Source organism: Apus apus, chromosome 11 (genome assembly GCF_020740795.1).
Source record: "Apus apus isolate bApuApu2 chromosome 11, bApuApu2.pri.cur, whole genome shotgun sequence".
Lineage (NCBI taxonomy): Eukaryota > Metazoa > Chordata > Aves > Apodiformes > Apodidae > Apus > Apus apus.
This window is the reverse complement of record NC_067292.1, coordinates 1,301,450-1,313,483: the sequence shown is the minus strand read 5'-3', so window position 1 is coordinate 1,313,483 and position 12,034 is coordinate 1,301,450. Positions and strand designations below refer to the sequence as shown.

General features: G+C 51.6%; 1 protein-coding gene across 1 annotated transcript in view; it reads left to right on the top strand.

Moving 5' to 3' along the window:
* Window positions 1-4,114: 4,114 nt before the first annotated feature.
* Window positions 4,115-12,034, top strand: part of SPG7 (SPG7 matrix AAA peptidase subunit, paraplegin) — a 29,020-nt gene continuing 21,100 nt past the window's right edge. The window contains exons 1-4 of the mRNA XM_051629708.1: window positions 4,115-4,420; window positions 6,042-6,144; window positions 6,817-6,906; window positions 11,318-11,568. Of these exons, the coding sequence (XP_051485668.1) occupies window positions 4,289-4,420; window positions 6,042-6,144; window positions 6,817-6,906; window positions 11,318-11,568 (576 nt within the window). The 5' untranslated portion in view covers window positions 4,115-4,288. The remainder of the gene's footprint in view (window positions 4,421-6,041; window positions 6,145-6,816; window positions 6,907-11,317; window positions 11,569-12,034) is intronic.

Below are 12,034 nucleotides of genomic sequence, written 5' to 3'. Positions count from 1 at the left end.
CAGAGCCCTGCTCCCTCCTTTATCCACTGTGCTTCCTGGGGGATTGTCAGCCGTGACTGGCAGAGGGTTCAGTGGCTGCTGCTGTGGGGCTGACTCCCCGTGATCCCCTGCCTGTAGCCATCTGCCACCTGCCTGCTTGAAACTTTGATTCTCTGGGCTTTAGAGGTGACGCAATAGTTGGCCTGTGTCCCAGCTGTGCCCCACCGTGGGGCTGAGGTGCCCTGGTGCCCCAGGGAGGAGCAGCTGAGGTGCTGTCCTCTGAGGAGCAGGTCAGGGATTGGATCTGGCAGTGGCAGCAGGAAGCACTGGAACTCACAGCAATCCCAAGGTGTTCCTGGAGGAATAGGTGTGATGGTTCTGGCCTGGCTCATACCAAAAGGCTATCTGGTCTTTTCCTAAAGGAGTTTCACTCTGCTTGAGGATCAGATGTGTGGGTTTTTTTAAGCATGTCCTTTGCTCCTGAGCCTAAGGCTTTCCAGGACACTTGGCCTTGCTGTGCTGAAAGGGAGCATCTACCCCTTGACCTTAACTTGTCATCTGCAAAGAAGTCATCTGAAAAACCCCTCCTGGCACATGACAGAGATGTGTGCTGCTGAAGGGGTGCTCAACACACAGCAGCCTCCAAGCTGGCACTGACCTGTGGCGTTTTGTCCTGCCCCAGAGGAGCCCTGGCCCACACTGCTCAGTGGGTAACAGAGCAATCCTTCATCTTCTACGTTAAAGTCTGAACTCACCTTCTAGCAGCTTCAGCTCCACATTTAATCCTTTGATTCATTATTGATGTGATTTCTGTGGATGGCACCATGGCCACCTGATTCTTGGAATCCATTCCCCCAGATTATTAAGTGCTCTGTTGGAATGAGTCAGAGCAAAGCTGGGGGGCTGGTGACATCCTGCAAGGAGCTTCCTGAGACTCAGGGGCAAGAGCAAGGGTGGCAAGGCTGCCTTAGGAGACGGGAGTTCTCAGACACAGCAGAGCTGTGTTGGCTGTGGAAACTGATTTCTCTTGGCCTGAAAAATAACAGGGATGGAGCTGCTAATGCTGCTTCCTGTTCCTAACCTGCTCAGGAGATAAAGCAGGGATTTCAGACTCCAATCCAGCACCTTTCCCCAGTAGTAAATACACATGGTATTACTGAGTGATGTCATGGCTGGAGCACATCCCAGCGAGGCCAAGCCTGGATCAGGTTATATCTGTCTTCAGAGTATTGGCTTACTCCCAGAGGAGCATATTGCCAGTCCAAGGGCAGTGACTGAAGCCACCTTTCCCAAGGTCACCTCTTGCACACCCAGGGAGGACAGCCCTCGCTTCCGCCCCCCGGCAGCGGGGGGGCTGCCTGCTTGTGGGGCACAACCTCCTGACCCTCCTTTCTGGAGCCACTTGGTGTTGGCAGCAGTGAAGACCCCCAGCCCTCTCCTTCCTGGGGCTTCCTCATCTGCTTGCCTTCGAGGCACAGTGTGGAAGAAGGGGCTGCATCAGGCCCGGCACCACATGCATCTGTAAATAACCAGTCCTCTCAGCTCCGGATGGCTTTGTCACATCAAGGCTTCATCTTCAGGCTGGGAGTGTCTCAGCAAGAACCTCACAGACCTGAAACGCTGCATGTTGCAGTCAAGGAACCCACCCAGATTCAGCTGGGGGGGTGTCTGTGCTGGAGTTTGTCCCGTTCAGCCTTCATTGCCCTCCATGGCCGGGACTTTGTCTTCCCTGCAGCTGGAGCAGAGCGGCGAGGCAGGCACAGCAGCACCACAGCCCCCCTGGCCCCCTCGGGCCAGCCTGGCACAAGTCACTCAAGTCCTGTCTCAGCAAACTGCTCTGCTCTGCTGCTCATCGGGCTGTGACTCTATTTAAATGATGCAACTCTTCTTATATATAGATCAGGCTTCATTAGCAACAGGTCTAACGACGGAGGCGAAGCGTGACCTGCCCTGAGCGAAGCGCCGGGGGGGTGTGTGGGGGGCTGGTCCCCTGCAGGGCTGGGGGCACTGGGGGCCCCACAGCCCTGGGGTTCCGGGCATGTTTTGCCATGGCTGCTGTGTCCTGTGCACAGGGGACACAGCACATGGGAAACAGCACATCTCTCTGCTCTGGGCCTGTCCTGGAGAGAGCCTCCCCAGCCAGTCAGCATTTCCCAACGACCAACTCCTCCTCCAAGCCCTGCCAGAGTGTAAGTGACCTCCCCCCCATGGGTGAAGATGTGACACTGGTCTCTGTGCAGCCACTCAGCCCAGGAACAGAGCTTGTGCTCTGGCCTGTTTGTGTGCTGAGCTGGAGCTCTTCCTGCTGTCACTCATCACCACAGCTCTACAGCACCCACCTCACCTCAAGCTCTGTGTGTGCCCCAGTCAGACCTGCAGCCCCAGGGGGGCTCCAGCCTGGGCTTGGACAGGGACAGGTTCCTCCCCTGGCACAGCAGGTGCCAGCAGGCCAGGAGAAGAGCCCAGGCAGCCAGCCTGGAGCAGAGGAGGGCAGCAATGCAGGCCACACAGCATCTCCCTGGCCAGGCAGGGTGAGATCTGAGGGCTGGAGGAGATGCTGGTGTCTCCACAGCCTGTCAGATCCCCACTGTGACACTGCCAGCCAGGACCAGCCAATATGGATTAATTGCAACCAGTTTAATTTTGTGTCTGTAAATTAAGTTGTTTGATGATTAAGCCAGTGATACAAAGAGACTTCCAGGAGCGAGGAGGACGTTAACATGCTAATAGACCTTGCTGGTAGAAGGTTTACTTAGACACATCCCAGGGGGCAGATGACAATTAACATCCTAAGAGACTCTTCTAGAAAGAGGATGCTAATTCAGACCTGCTGGGAAGGGAGATAATTATTTATTATTATTTTATGTAGTCCTGCAATTTCCCACTCAAGAATCCCTGAGTTAGGAGAAGTGACAACAGTGATGATACCTAAAAGGGTGCCCTGGAGCCACCTGAGGGGAGAGACAGGGAAGGGAGAAACCATCCTGGTCAGTGAGACAGGAGAGGAAAAAGAAACATGGGCCTGGCAAACAAAATGTTCATTTCAGCAGAGGAAACAGCCTCCTGCCCCAAAGAAACACTCAGCAGAGGACACAGAGCCCACTCACTGCTGTGCTCAGCTGGTGCAAAATAGGAAGAGATTACACAAGACTTAGGATCAGGGACTTAAAATACAATGACCTTTGTGATAAATGTACACAAGGAACTTAACACGACTCATAACCTTGACAGGCTCTGGTGTGACGCCTGAGGGGGGGTTTCCACCACTGCTGGAAACACACACATGCACCAACATAACAACTTGAAACGCAGGCTGTCAGTCACCTCGTAGCTTGGCTACTGTGAGTTGTCAAACACATTTTGCCATGGAAGACAGGCCACGGGAGGCAGCTAACCCGCCTGACAAAGAGCAAACATATAAATGTATGTATCTTTGTTCACTCATTTCACTTCCAAGCATCCCTGTTAATCCACCGAGCTCAGCTGCAGATCCCAAATGTTGTTTGCTATCAGAGATTCGTACCTGGAGCTATCGGAAGGGGAGTCTTCCTCAGCAACAGCTGCAAAGGGAGTTGGTCGCTTTCCTTTCTGTTCAATCTAAGATTGCAGAGGTTGTTCCTTTCTTCTTTCCCCAGCCATTACACTTGTGGGGGCTATGACAGGAAAGGGACAGACTTCCCGCAGCAGGGCTGGTTGTGCTGCCCGGCCCCCCCCCCCCGCGCCTGCGGGAACCCGCGCGCTCCTCCCAGGCGTTCACTTCTCCTCTGCCCGAGTCTCTCGGGCAGGCCTGGCCAGGGCTGGGCGGGGGCGCTGCCAGGACAAGGCCCGTTTGTGGAAGCCTGACGGGATTGTGGGAACCTGCGGGTTCGGCCAGGCAGCGCTTGGCCCGCTGCTTGTCTGCAGCGGGGGGCCTGCCCTGGGGAGCTGGCCGCAGGGTCTGGGCCGCTCTGGGCCCCGGGCGGTGGCGAGGCCGGTGCCAGGCCCGGTGCCAGGCCCGGTGCCAGGCCCGGTGCCGGGGCCGGTGCCAGGCCCGGTGCCAGGCCCGGTGACAGGCCCGGTGCCGGGCCCGGAGGCGGCTCGGCGGGCCCGGCCCCAGCAGCCCCCGCGCGCCCCGCCCCGCCCGCCCGCCATCTTGAGGCATGGCAGCGCGGGCGCCGCCGGCCCCTTTCCAAGATGGCCGCCCGCCCCTCACCCGCCGAGGCCCCGGGCTGCCGGCGCGGTGCTGAGCGCGCGGCCCCGCGGCCCTCCCCTCAGCGGCCCCGGGGCGCTCGGTAGCTGCCGCCGCCTCCCGGAGGTCTCCAGGCGGGTCATGGCGCTGCTGCGGCTGCTGCTGCTCCGGGGGCGCTGCGGCTGCTGCCGCCGGCCCTTCCCGCCGCCCGCCCCGGCCTGGGCCCGCCCGCGGCCCGGTTGCGGTCCCGGCGGCGCCCGGCGCGGCCTGCAGGTAACGGGGCGACGGGGCTGGCGGGGCCGGTCTCGGGGCGGGGCATCGGCCCCCGGGGCGCTCAGCGCCGGGCCCCGGCGGGGCTGCCGGAGCCAGCGGGCGGGAGGGCCCCGGTGCTGCCGCCGGACGGGGCCGCGGCCGGCCCCCCGCGGGCGCCGGGTGGCGGTAACCTGGGAGAAACGCCATCGGAAGAGAACATCTGGGCTGCCGTAGGCAGGGGAATGTTCATTAAAGGGTTTTCTCTGGCTTTATTCGTGCTTTTCGTGTCTCGGGGGAAGGGGCGGGAGCACGAGTCTGAGCTGCAGCCCCTGAGGGAGCTGGGGGTGCCCGGCCTGGAGCGGAGGAGGCTGAGGGGAGACCTGCTGGCTCTGCAGCCGCCTGAGAGGAGGTTGGAGCCAGGGGGGTCGGGCTCTGCTCCCCAGGAATAAGAGACAGGACCAGAGGAAGCAGCCTCAAGTTGTGCCAGGGGGATTTAGGTTGGATACTGCGAGAAATTTCTTACCTGGAAGGGCTGTCAGGCCCTGGCCCAGGCTGCCCAGGGCAGGGGGGGAGTCCCCATCCCTGGAGAGGTTTCAAAGCCTTGTAGATGTGGTGCTGAGGGACATGGGGCAGCGGTGGCCTTGGCAGTGCTGGGTTAATGGTTGGACTTGATGATCTTGAAGGTCTTTTCCTACCCAAACCATTCTGTGTAAGTACCCGTCACATTCATGTGCTCCACAGGGGTATTTTCCCCCTCCCCACCTCAGCCCTTAAGGCAGAAGGAAAAGTCCATGTTTAAAAAAGGCCTCCAAAATTATTTAAGACCTTTTTTGTGTGTTTTTGTTCAGTGCAGTGGAGAAGCCCTGGCTGTCCAAGTAGGTGATGGAGGAAAAACAATTATGGGACTGCTTTGTGAATTGTGCCGGTTTTTTTCTGTGATTGATTTAAACTGCTCTAAGCTGTTTTGTGTTCTAGAAAGTGTCAGTCCCAAGAGGTTTCCCTCTCGGGGCAGCACACAGTCCTGTTGCTGCCCAGCAAACCTGGAGAAAAGGGTGAGGGGTTTTGGCCTCATCAGTGCCCCTGGATGGTTTTGCTGCTCAGAATTTGGTGCCTGTGCAGTAGAGGGGTTGTGAGACAGGGAGTCAATCAGCAGAAAAAGGCCAAGACTTGTGTGCATTGGGAGTGTTAGTAAACGTTAGTTCCAGTGTTGTGAAGGTGCCTTTAAGTGTGAATGTTGGTGGCAGGATTGCTGCTGGATTGCCACGGGGAAGTGGCTGTGTTGTCCCTCCTGCCAGGCAGTGGGGTTACAAAGTCATGGCTCTGAAGATTTCCCTTTGTGGAGAAGGGATCTTCACATTTTCAGAACTGACCTCCAACAGATCTTTAGAATGAAGAACAGGGAGGAAAAAGAGAATGTTTTCCAGTGTTTTGAGTATATGTTTCTATTTATACATATGGTTTCTTTAAACCGGGTTATAAACAACATCTTCAGAATCACATGGCAAGTTTACAGCACTACCAGGAATACTGTTCAGGTCTCCCAGCTGCTACTTGCCACAATATTTTCATGTTTAGGAATCCTAGCCTCACAGCATACAGAAAGGTTGAGCAATCCAATTATTGTCCTTTTTTTCTTCCTCAGAGCCTTCTGTCACAAACACTTTCCCCCACACCTCAAGGTCTCAGTGGAGCCCTGGTGAAACAACAGATAATTCGAGATCCAGTCAGGCTTTGGAATCTCTTAGGTGAGTCCTGAAGAACAACTGTCCAGGGGGAGGAGGGGAAAAGGTCTTATTTAGTAAGGATATTGACTTTTCCTTACCTGCACTGCCTATGTTCCTGAAACAAAGCTCTTCTGTTCTTGGCTGTGGGGGGTGTGCGTTTTGCAGGTGTTCCAGGTTTTTGTTTGCTGACAGGGATGAACAGAGGCACCTTTTCTCAAGGAGCTCAATGTGGTGAAGGAAGCACTTGAGTCATTAGACCTAAAAAGCTAATTTAAAAACTACAAACTTTAAAGGAGAGACTCTTTCATCACAGGCTTTGCTCCTGAGGCAATGTCACCCACCTTGGTCACCTGACATTGCTGAAAGTCTTGCACTGGAACAAGTTTAAAGTGTATTTTAGAAAATGTTATTTGAATGCTAAAAGCAAAAGCACAGAAAGGTAAAACAAAGTCAGTTCTTCTCATTCTTCAGATTGGGAGGATGAGTTCTAAGGCAGCTGAAGGAGACTGTCCCTCCCATTGCTCCCTCTGCTGAGGCTGTCCCGTTTCCTTGGCACAGGACTCAATCTGTGCTCTTGGGTGGATGTGGAGCTTTGCTTGCTCCATGTTTGGAGTTTCTGCTGTCTTCTGTCCCACTCTCTCCCTGTCTCCTGAGGTCTCCTGGTAGTAACTACTTAACTCTGCTTGCCTGCAGGTAGCACCTACTGGTTTACTACTTCAAGCTCCCAGAGGAGTAACCAGAAGAATGGAGGGTTCAAAAAGAAATCTCCACAGGAGGATGATGGTATGTCTGTGCCAAAAAGACACTTAGTGTAATAGTCTGTGTGTGTGAGAGGGGTCAGGGTGGACAATGTGGAAGATCGTCCTCAGTGCCTTTGTCCCTGGGGAGCTGTAAACCTGAACCTTGTAACTCAGCACCTCCGCAGCCTGTGGCCTAGAACATGTTTGAAGGGCTGTTTAGGTGATGGAGTGCTGAGATTTAAGACAGATCGTGAAACAGATTATTTTTGTGCCCCTTTGCATCTGATGTAAATAACTTCATTAATGTTTGCCTTAGCCTTGGTGCTTTGCAAGGTGGAGCAGTGGAATTAACTGCGTTTTGGTTTGGAGATTTTGTTGTAGAGCATTTTGTCTTAAACTTGTATTAACTAAATTTAGTTCTTTAAGCTGGGTTCTGTTTTTCTCTTACCTTTCATTTACCTTCACTGTGGATGTGTCTCTGCTTACAGTGATTTACAGAGCTTGGACATAAAAACAGATTCCTCTGAAACTTCTTAGCTGTGTTGCTAATGGAACTTGCTCAGAATTGTTCTTTTTTTTAGATATCAGTCTTCCTAGATACTGTTTTTTGCACCTCTTATACTGACTGCCTCAGCCCCAGGCATCCTGCTGTGCAGGACTTACTGAAAATGAGTTTTAGCTCAGTAAATGTGTCCTGGATCCCAAAGATCTCCGTGGTGTGCCAGATAATGTTGGGCAGTGGAGGAGTGTCCTCTCTGTACCTTAAGGGGGCGAGGAATTTAATGATACTAATGAGGAGTGTGGGTGTGGGGTTGTAACCTCAGTGTACTAGACAAAAACCTCCTGCCACTTTTGCCAGGCAGTGTTCTGATCCTCGTAGGTGGCACTGTTGTTATCTTCTACCAGTAGGTTTTCACCAAGCATTTTTCAAATAGGAGTGGGTTTTGTGAGCGTCCCTTCAAGTCTTGCTATTGTTGTCAACTTTCTGCTCTTTGTAGATTGACACCAGCTGCTTTCCATTTAGTGTAATTTGACTCTTCCACTTCTGGAAGGAAAATGCTGTGCTTGTTTGTGAGTATGTGCCTCCCAAGGACTGAAGTGCCTGCAGAGCTTCTCTGGGCTGTGGATAAGGAATGTTTTCAGACTCTCTGGTGTAGATTTCTAGCTGTGAAGTCCCACAGCTGATGGCTTGTCCTCTATCTGCAGGCCTGGTGGGGCAATTGAAGAAAGGTATCAGAAGCGAAGGCACAGGTGAAGGTCTCAGTCTTCCATCTAGTCAGTAGTGCTTGCAGAAGCATGACAGACCTAATAATTTTCTTCATGTTCTGTCATGAGTTGATGCTTTTAGGGGCTGGTGATGTCTTCAGAGAGTGTATTTTGATGTCTGCTGTGCTGCTTGTGTCCTAGCCCTTTGAGTGAGGGATGAACCTGCTGTAGATGGTGGGCTCCAGAGCTTTGTACCGAGTTGGTAGGCACTTAGCACCATGTTGGTCATGCATTGTAATATAATTTTATAAATTACATTATAAACTTTCACTTAGGTGTCATCAGATAATCTAATCACTTGGCTTTTCCTCTGTTGTACTTAAGCACAATGGTAGAATCCTCCTGGATTAACTGACTTCTGAAGTAAAAGCAGTCAGCTGCTGCTGACTTTGAGCCTGGCTCGTGCCATTGCTTTTTCTTTAAGTCAAGAGTAGCAGCTGTGCCTGTTTGATCCATTTAACTGGGATGAAGCCTTCAGTAGGATGTGAGGGCAGGTATTCTCCTTGGCGGAGGCAGAGCTTCGAGGTTGGGGCCCTCAGTGTTTGCAGGAGCACATGGGGTGGCTGAACAGGGCCCTGCAGTAGTGTTGGAACTGCTGAAATCAGTAAACAGAAACACACCGTGTTTGGTGGCCTCATTTCTCCTGTGATTAATGGGTAGCTTGGCTTTGGGAGGTGGAATGCTGCCCTGTGGCTCCAGGGGAATATCCTCTCTGCAGTAATTATTAAAAAGAACTCTTCAAACTGTCACTGCAGCCCTTGCAAGATTTTAATCAGAGAGTTCAGATTTGGGGTTAATGGCAAATCATTGCTTCATGGAGGCTTTTTGAGACTGAAAAGCTGGAAGTATTCCCACAGCTGTTGCTTGCAAGTGTCACAGCCAGTTACTGGTTCTCATTTGCTGAATAATGTGGGGTAGCTCATGGTGCAATATGAATGCTGTACTGTAAAGATAGTCACACTTTGCATAAGCACAGAAATAGATGGAATTTGTCTTTAAGAGCAGAGCAGAGGAAAGCTTTGCATTGCCTTTTAGCTTTCTAGAAATATTCATCTCCTGAAATTATTCAGCTGTAGGTGAAAGGTCCTAGACAAGTCTAATTCCTAGAAACTGGAGAGGTTGTTTGCATCAAAATATCTAATGGCCAGCTCCTACCTCCTGGTGATCTTTTTGTGGCAGTATCCTCAGCCATGTGTGCTTGAGAACATCATGGATGCATCCTCACCTGGTCTGAAATGTGCCAGAGCAAGGTGCTTTAGCCACAGTTGGCTCTGGCATCTCCAAGGAACCTGCGCAACAAAGGGTGGACTTGCTGCTGGACTCATCCTAGAGTTGTTTCTTTTCTCTATAGAGATATTTCTTAGAGCTTGCTCAGCTCTTCAGGATATTGCTCAGACCTCTATCCTGCTATATTTTAATTTTCTGTAACAAGACTACAGAGGGTGTCATCCTGCAGCTTTGTGATGAATTGCTGTGTTCTAATGAAGCTGGATCGAGCAGATAACAGAGGAGTGAGGGGATGGCAGTGAAGAACAAAGTGGATGGGCTGGGCACAATGTCTGAGCTTGTCACTCTTTGGAAATGATGACCTTATCTGAAAAGCTGCATTGTTTCTATTTAGGAACCAGCCTTTCCTGTTGGATGTGGAGCAGAGCTGGGAAACGAGTGAAAAATGAGGCTGTGGATCTGAAGGACAGAGTCCTTTTTTTAGCATTTGACTGGGTCATATGTTTGTCCCCTGGTTGTGTTGCAGTGTGTGGAGGGTCTAATTGGTGGCTAGTGATAAATGCTGGTGTCAGAACATTCGTTAGGAATTTGCAAATAAATGGATCTGGGCTGCAGCAGGGCAGGGGCACTGGCAGCCAGTGGTGCAGAAGGAATTTATTTCTGGGTGTAGGATAGTCTTTATGTATGGCATGTTGGTGTTAAATTGTATATCAAGAGCAAGTGCTAAATCATATATCAAGAACATCCAGATATGACTGGGGAGAAGAGGAGATACTTATTGTCATCTGAAAGCTCAAGCACCAGCCAGCAGCTGACACTGAGCTATGCAGTCCTTTGCAGGCCACAGAATTTTATTTCAGTTTGCCTGCACAGTGCAAAAAATGTTGAGAGTCTGGAGAAAAAAAGGTGTGGTGGCGAAGACTTGAAGCAAACCATCCCTTTATCTCACCACCTCAGTGTGTCACTGGTGCAGGAGAGGTGGGGGAGGCTCAGTTAGTCTGGGAATCTTCTTTGACAGGGATCCTTCGTGTGGACAAGTTATCACAGCTTTTTGTACATGAGCTTTGTGCTGCAGCATAGGAGGGAATCTGTGCAACCTCAGTAAGTGAGATGGATTTGAGTGTTGATAGGCACAGGTAGGCTGCATATATACCCATGTTAGGCCAGGCAAGTGAGAGATTCTTTCGTTTTAGCACAGAATGGCACTTGATGGGATTTTGATGGTTCCAGGGGACCACCTGAATTCCGCTGGAGGAGGATTAGACTGCCTTGAAACAGGCAGTGCTGATCAGAGCTCTTCTAAATATGTCTGAGGTCACTGTCTCTTTTCATACAGTCAACAACTGCTGCAAGTGAGGGTCTTTCTTTGGATGGTTGATGCTTCAGTTCTTCCTCAAAATGAAGCAACAATTAAAGTGAAAATGATCCTCCATCAGCTCTGTGGTCTGTGCACACACTGCCTCACTGCCTGGCTTTTGGGGCATGGGGGAGCAGCTGAGCACAGCTGCAGCAGTGGGATGCAGGCTGGTTTGTTGCTGGCAGGATGCAGAATTTGCCTCCGTTTAGGCAACTGTTTCCATCGAGTGCTGGTGCTTTCATAACCAGGCTTCTGACCTGGCGCTGTTTCCCATGTGCAGCTGAGGCCCTGTGGTTTAGAAGCCAGAAAGGTCTGGGAAGGTCACACAATCCAAAAAACTGACTCATTGATGTAACCTTGGGCAAGTCACACACCCTCCTTTGTGAGCCAAGCAGAAAACTGCCTGTGCAATGCAGGTTAGCACTGCTTCTGAGCCTGGTCTTTCAGCAGAAACCAAACGTGCAACCAGAAACCCCTAAGAGCTGCTGGTGTGTCAGTCTTTGTCATTGAATTGTCCTTTCCTTGGGTCAAAAAGCTCAGCAATCACATGCTCATATCTGTTTTTCTCTGACATCGTTTTCTGTTGTTGTTGTTCCTTCTACAGAGGAGGAGAAACGCAGGAAAAGGGAAAATCAGCTGCACCTGGAACGCCTGCGGGCCCTGCTCATCCTGACACTCATAGTGCTGATGTTCCGGTTCATGGTCACTGAGAACAGAGAAGGGACCAGCATTTCCTGGAACTACTTTGTGAATGAGATGCTGGCAAAGGGTGAGGTCCAGAGAATTGAAGTGGTGCCTGAGAGTGACATTGTGGAAGTTTATCTGCACCCAGGAGGAACTCCCCATGGACAAGTTGTGAGTGACTCTGCAGTTGGAATGAACGATCTTAGATTATAATGCTGTAAAGAACTGAAGTAACGAACATGCCTGAAGGGGCTCCAGGAAAGCCGAGGAGGGGCTTTTCACCAGAGAGGGCAGTGGCAGGACAAGGGGTAATGGTTTTAAACTGAAAGCAGGGAGATTTAGGATACACATCAGGAAAAAATTCCTCCCCGTGAGCATAAGAAGGCACTGGCACAGGTTGCCCAGGGGGGCTGTGGCTGCCCCCTCCCTGAATATGTTCAAGGGCAGGTTGGATGAGGCTTGTGCAGCCTGGTCTGGTGTGAGGTGTCTGCTCATAGCAGGGAGGTTGGAACCTGATGATCTTTAACATCCATTCCAACCTTCACCATTCTATGATTCTACATGTTCAGTGAAGCTCTAGCTGGTAAACTTGCTCTGAGGTGACTGGAGGTGTTCCGAAGTTCATGTGGAGCCTCAG